This window comes from Sapajus apella, unplaced genomic scaffold, assembly GCF_009761245.1.
Source record: "Sapajus apella isolate SASKATOON/1434 unplaced genomic scaffold, GSC_monkey_1.0 scaffold3624, whole genome shotgun sequence".
Taxonomy (NCBI): domain Eukaryota; kingdom Metazoa; phylum Chordata; class Mammalia; order Primates; family Cebidae; genus Sapajus; species Sapajus apella.
In genome coordinates, this window is record NW_022440550.1 from 1 (window position 1) to 6,875 (window position 6,875).

General features: G+C 52.5%; 1 protein-coding gene across 1 annotated transcript; it reads right to left on the reverse strand.

Moving 5' to 3' along the window:
- Nucleotides 1–5: 5 nt before the first annotated feature.
- On the reverse strand, nt 6–6,184 carry LOC116547571 (myosin-7-like; the record flags this gene model as incomplete). The annotated part of the gene is made up of 10 exons (XM_032273486.1): nt 6–158; nt 706–830; nt 991–1,156; nt 1,335–1,518; nt 2,036–2,232; nt 2,973–3,091; nt 3,268–3,394; nt 3,623–4,012; nt 4,755–4,845; nt 5,973–6,184. Coding segments are annotated over 10 exons (1,764 nt in total), but the record flags the coding sequence as incomplete, so codon positions are not given.
- Between the last annotated feature and the right edge of the window lie 691 nt (nt 6,185–6,875).

The window sequence follows — 6,875 nt, forward strand, 5'->3', positions numbered from 1 at the left end:
AGGGAGGTCTGCAGAGAGTCCACCACCCGTAGGTGGTTGCGCTTGGCCTGCTCCATCTCCTCGTCCTTCTCTGCCAGCTTCCGCTCGATCTCTGCCTTGATCTGGTTGAACTCCAGCTGGGCCCGGAGGATCTTGCCCTCCTCGTGTTCCAGGGAGGCCTAGGAAGGGGTGGGGGAGGGGATGTGGGCAGACAGTCAAGGCACAGGTCACGGTGGGGGTCTGTTCACAAATCGTGGATACAAAGTGAGTTCAAGAGCGGTATAAGTGGTTCAGTCAAGAAGCAGAAGGAGGAGGAAAAGAAAATCTAAGACAGAATAAAAATAAGCCTAAGAAAATGTGATTCAGGCCCTCACAGGGGAGAGCTAGCTATGAAGACGAGGAGGAAAATGAAGAGAAAGGTGTTGCCAAGGAAACAGAAGCAATCAGGTAGAGAGTATAAAAGAAAACAGAGGCAGGCAGAGGTGGGAACAGGGAGGCGTGTGGAAATGGGAAACTCAGCTAAGATGTAATGGGTAAAATGTTTATATAAAGGGAGTTCAGTGACTGGACATTCATTTACTCCATAAATCTTCATTGAATGCCTACTATGTGCCAGGCACTGTCCCAGGCTCTGGGTATGGGACAGTGAATAAAAGAGAGGGATGAGAACAGGAACCCAAAGCCTGGAGCTCAGTTCCCTGCACCCCATGCCCTGCACACACACACCTCGGCCTCCTCCAGGGCTGATTGCAGCTCTAGCTTCTCGGCCTCCAGCTGCTTTCGGACCTTCTCCAGCTCATGGATAGTCTTTCCACTGGACCCCAATTGCTCGGTCAAGTCGGAGATCTCCTCTGTGTGGGGAACATGGTGACTCGGTTGAGGGCTGCCGTGGTCCAGTGGAGTTGGAGGGACATGCCCCTTTGCCCAGACCCCTCTGGGAGTCCCTGGGTGGCACCACATGGGGACATTGCCAGTACAGCCCCTCCCCAGTCTCTCGGGCCCCCAGCATACCCTGAAGGTTCTTGTTCTCCCGCTTGAAGGTCTCCAGGTGCTCCAGGGACTCCTCGTAGGCGTTCTTGAGCTTGAAGAGCTCGGTGCTGAGGGAGCGTGCCTCCTTCTGCGAGGACTCCAGCTCCGACTGTGACTCCTCATACTTCTGCTTCCACTCAGCCAGGATCTGTCCAGGGACGAGGCTCACTCTTCAGCCCCCCAGCCTCAGCCACATATCCAGGGTCTGTCTCAGGACCTGCATGGGCTCAGCCCTCCTCCCCTACCTCCAAGGGGGATGGCCTCGCCCTGAAGCCCTCACACCCCCTTGCCCTGCGTGCTGGCTGTGGCCCCCACCCACGGCCCACCTTGTCGAAGTTCCTCTGCTTCTTGTCCAGGGCTGCAGCGGCCGCATTGGAGCGCTCCACGTCCACCATCAGGTCCTCAATCTCGTTCTGTAGCCGGTGCTTGGTCTTCTCCAGCGAGGAGCACTTGGCGTTAACGGCCTCCACGGCCTCCTCAGCGTCCTGCAGCCGCTGGGCCAGCTTCTTCCTGCCCAGGGAAGGGTGGCAGAGGGTGGGGAGGATGGAGGGTGTGGATGGGGACAAGAGGAAACAACATGAGCCTTCCAGAAGACAATCCTTGAAACCTCAGAAGAATAGCTGGAGAAGCCTGAGGACAGGTGTCAGGGGCTGAGAATGGCAGGCAGAGGATCCCAGCAGGGCGCAGAGACCCAGGCCCCACTGACCCTGGGCCAGCCTCTGGCTGTGGACATGGGGGAGGTGTGGGCTTCCGCAGCCCTCCCCACCGCCTTCCCCTGCCACAGTGCCCTGCCCCAGACGGAAGCACTCTGCCCTCAGACAAACCTTTTGTTCGTCTTATATTCGGATCAGAAACATAATTCGAGCAAAAAGCTTCCCTGAGAGGAGAAGGTACTGGGGCCAGGGCAGAGTCCTGTGTGTCAAACATGAGCTAAGCGTCCCCTGTGTGGGATCTGCTGAGGCTGGGGGTGGGCTGAGTCCTGCCTGCAAAGGGGCTTCAGCCAGAAGGCGGGCTGCTCAGAACTCACTTGGCCTCCTCGAGCTCCTCAGTCCGCTGGATGGCATCCGTCTCATACTTGGTCCTCCACTGGGCCACCTCTGAGTTGGCCTTGGACAGGACGCGCTGCAGCTCGGCCTTGGCCTCCGTCTCCTCCTCGTACTGCTCCCGCAGCAGGTCACAGTCATGCCGGGCTGACTGCAGTGCGTGGGCCAGGGCGTTCTTTGCCTGGGGAGGGGTAGGCACCAGGAGGTGGGCTCAGCTTTCTCCATTAGGCAGCCCTATCCCTTACCATTCTCCTCAACCTAATCTCAACATCCTCCCTTGGCTTTATCCATGTCCAAATCCCCAGTGGACCTGGAATGGTTTATTGTTAGCTAATAACACAGAATGCCAATGCAGCACTGAACTATTTAAGAAAAGCTTCGTGGCCATTGGCCCTGAGCTCCTTCCCACACCAGGTATGGTCATTATCACTGGGGTTGGGAGAGGGAAACAGGCTCAAAAGGTTAGGGGACTTCCCCAAGATCACTGAGCTGTAAGAGCCAGGTTAGTGTTGAACCCTGGTGTTTTTTAAAACTCATATTCTTTCTCCTTTTTCATGAGCCCAGCAAAGTGCTAAGAATAGGCTCCAATTTAAATTCTTTCTCCAGTTTTCAGGTTGACCCATTTGTGTGGTCCCTACATCCCCTAGCTATGCCTAGGCAAGACCATCTCATGTCTCCCTAGTTCATTTCCTCTCCTCCTCCTCACACCCTGCCTCTTGCCCAGGGATGCAGCAGAAGGCAGAGGGCCTCAGCCTGGGGAGTAGAAGGCATGTGGCAGGGTTTGTGCTATGACTTCTTTTTAGAATTCTTGGAGAACTGTGGGTACACATAAGCCTTATTCCTGAGAAGGGGAGTGATGTCAATGCAAGGCTAGTTAGTGTGCTCCTTGCTTGGGCCAGGTGGCCCGAGGCTAGCCCTTACCTTAACCTCCTCTTCCAGCTGCCTCTTGAGGTCCTCCAGCTGCTGGGTGTAGGTGAGCTTGCCTCGAGTCAGCTGGGAGATCAGTGCCTCCTTCTCATCCAGCTGCCGGGACAGCTCACCTGGGGAAGCACCGTTTGAGATCAGCCACTCCTCTCTATCCCTACCTCCTCCCCTAGTACTCAGGCCCCATTCTCTGGAGAGACTCTGTGTCTGTGTGTGTGAGCAACCAAGGCTGGAGTGGCTCAGGAGGTTGGGGAGACAGGTGGGGTCCATGGAGCCCCTGCTGTAGGCTCACCATTCTCGGTTTGTAGCTTGGCCCGCTGGCTGGTGAGGTCGTTGACAGAACGCTGGGTTTCCTCCGCCTTGCTCCGGTGCTCATTCATCTGGTCTTCCAAGGTCCGGCACATCTTCTCCAGGTTAGCCTGAGAAGGGAAGGAGAGTTATATGATGGTTGGTGGGGGGAACTGAAGGAGGTGTAAGGGGTACAACTAAAGGAGAAAAGAGGGAAGGTGTGGAGGCAAGGAGGGCATCTGAGAACCAGGCAGAGGAAGGGAAGTGGGAAAATGAACCATGAAGGAAGAGAGAAGACATGGGGAGAAAGTGGAGATGGGAGGAGGAAGTTGGAGGAGGAGAGGCTGAGCAGAGCCTGCCTTGGCCTTGATGATCTGTTCCATGTTGGAGGTGACATCGTCCAGCTCCAGCTTGAACTCGCTTTTCTCCTTCTCCAGCTTCTGCTTCACCCGCTGCAGGTTGTCGATCTGCTCGCCCAGCTCGGCCACGCTGTCGGCGTGTTTCTTGCGCAGAGCCGCAGCAGTGGCCTCGTGCTGCAGCGTGGCCTCCTCCAGGTCCCGCCGCATCTTCTGGAATTCAGCCTCACGCTTCTTGTTCATCTCGATCTGCACGGATGTGGCCCCACCAGCCTCTTCCAGCCGCTCGCTGATCTCCTCCAGCTCCCGGGACAGGTCTGAGCGCAGCTTCTCCACCTTGGCCCTGGCGGTGCGCTCGGCCTCCAGCTCCTCCTCCAGCTCCTCGATGCGCGCCTGGGCCAGACACAAAGGGCTCAGACCCACCGCCTGGACCCCGCTGCTGGATCTCCCCCTCCCCCCGGGCTCTAAAAGGCTCTCGGCTTCTCTGGAACAGCAAGACAGTTTAGCTCTTCCAGTGGAGAGGTGAAAATTGAAGGATTTGGGGAAGATGCTTTGAAGAGCTGAGCTGGCCTTCCTTTTGGCTAGGGCATGACAGTCTGCACGCTCTTTATTGGAAGGAAAGTGGTTGAAACCTGCTCTTAAAGATGGACAACGAGACCTGTGTTCTGGGGATATTTTAAGCAGTTTAGTCACAAAAGAAAATAAGAAAAGTTGAAAATGAGAGAGCCATATTTGTCTGACCTGACAACTAAAGACCTAACACAGCTTCTGCTCCAGAGGTAAGAACTGAAGACATGCCATCAGAGTTGAAGGGCCCTTAAAACCCTCCAGGTAACAGGGAAGGCATGGAGACCCAGAGATCTGGAGTGGGCTCCCCGTGGTCACCCAACTAAAGCAGAGCTGAGACAGGAAGCTGGGATTTCTGCCCTCCAGGACTGTGACCTTTTCAGGGTCTCTGTGTATCACCTGGGCCCTTTTGGGTGTACCCATGGGGACACTGTGATAGCTGCATGTCTGCCTCCATGGGCAATAATTAGCCCCTGTAATGCTGTGAACAGAACACCCTAGAGGAGGGGGCAGGGGAAACAGAACCAGCCCAGGGACCCAGCACTCCATGTGGGTTTCCAGACCTTACCTGGAGCTCCTTGAGCTTCTTTTGCAGCTGGCTGCCCAGGGCCTGTTCATCCTCAATCCTTGCATTGAGAGCATTCAGCTCAAAGTCTTTTCTGTGGGGAAGGAGGGATGGTGAGGCAAGGGAGGCTCGTGGGTCCTCAGGAAGGTCCACTAATGGTTGGAAATGGTAATGAAACAGGTAAAGAGTAGGATTTCATCAGAAAAACAGCTTCTGGGGGTGATGTAGGATCTCTGGAGGTGTAACACCTGCCATAGGATTGAAATCCAACAAGAATGTAATGGGAAGAGTGCTGTAGACAGGCTGATGGTTCCGGGCTCTGCAGGATATTCCCATCTTTGGTCCCTGTTTTCTCATCTGTAAAATGAGGGGACTGGACTAGATTGCTTCAAAGATCACTTTTAGCTCTGATAGTCCCTAATTTTGTCACTGTTGCTTTGGGTAACTCAGCTAACCTTTCTGAAACTTATTTTCCTCTTTGGTAAAGTAAAATTAAAGATACCATCCTTAAAAGGTGTTTTGAGAATCAAATGGGATCGTGTATTCATTCATTTATTCAACACATTCTGTACCCAGGAAGGTATGAAGATTCCTGTGCAAACACAAACTTGATGAGGATGTAGATTATGATGATTCTCAGAGCCTTTCAAAGTCCTGAGCCTGAAACACCATAAGATCTTCAATTACCAAAATATGTTCTGCAAGCTCACTGTTTACCAAGTCTGGAAAGTCTATACATTTTGGAAGAACTTGCACTAAGAATTAGAACCACAAGTTAAGCAAAACAAAGAAATGGCCCTGATCCCCTGACTTCTTGAGCATGAGGGCATTTCTTGCTGCCCTGTGGGCTCTCTGTGAAAAGCCACAAAGGGACTTTCCTAAGAGGCTCTTGTGTGGCACCTTCCTCCATGTCAAGGAACTGGTTTTCAAAGAGAGTGTGTGTAAAGGGGGAAGGCTGTTATTTTCCTTCCCACTGAGTGCCTAACACAAAGAAAAGACTCAAGGCATAAAATGGACCTTTTGCCAGGGAGGACTGTCTAACTAACCCTGATATCTAGGTCTGGGGGAGGAAAGCCCTTGTGTGGAAGGCCTTTTCCCATGGTTTGCGCCTCTGCTTGCGGAGGCTGCATGAGGTTGTTGCCTCAGAGGATGGCTCTCTTGGGTCTGCTTGTACTGTTATGGGCTGGGAGGAGGAAGGGTAGCAGGGAAGGGACACAGTACTTTTTCAGCCGCTCATCCAGCTGCTGCTTGTCATTCTCCAGGTCCATGATGCTCTCCTGTGTCAGCTTCAGGTCGCCCTCGAGCTTCCGCTTCGCTCGCTCCAGGTCCATGCGCACCTTCTTCTCTTGCTCCAGGGATCCCTCCAGCTGGTGGATAGAAGGAGCCAGGCCCAGTGAGGCAAAGCATCCTGACTTGGTGATTCTGTTGTTCAGTTACCCCAGGACTTGGTAAGTCCTAGTGGTGAGGACTTGGGAAATCTTCCCCAGAGTGGGCCAAATGTTGCCAGGGGACTATGAGATTGCCTAGATATAGGGGATGCTCAGTCAATATTTGACAGACAAAGGAATGAATGATTGTGGGATAAAACCCCAAAGCCGTATTCATTCTTTCAGTATCCTATAAACACCTACTGGGCATCAGGCTCTGTGCTAAGCACTGCAGTTCCCAAATTGAATAGATCCAAGTTTCTGTCTAAAGGAAGCTTATAGTCTTGTGGCTGAGATAGATGCTTAAATAATTATAATAGAGAGTGATAAGTGAGTCAACAGACATATGTGCATCAGAGGGAACAATGATCAAATTTTGCCTTAAATATTGGAAGTTCAAAGATCCTTCTTGGGGTGCATCACAAAATTTCCAAATAAATATGTCATGTTCTTTTGAGATAATTCTCTAAATCCTATGTCAAAGGCAGAGGTATCTGGGATTGAATTTAAAAAGAAAACTTATCTGTACTATTGATCATACCAGTAAAATTAGATACATAATTCAGAATTGATCACCACCTCTGACTTTTCATTCCCCAACTCCCTTCTAGGAAGATACCAGGAAAGTTAACATCCTCTAACCCCACCCCCCTCCACACACACACACACACACACACACACACACACACACACACAC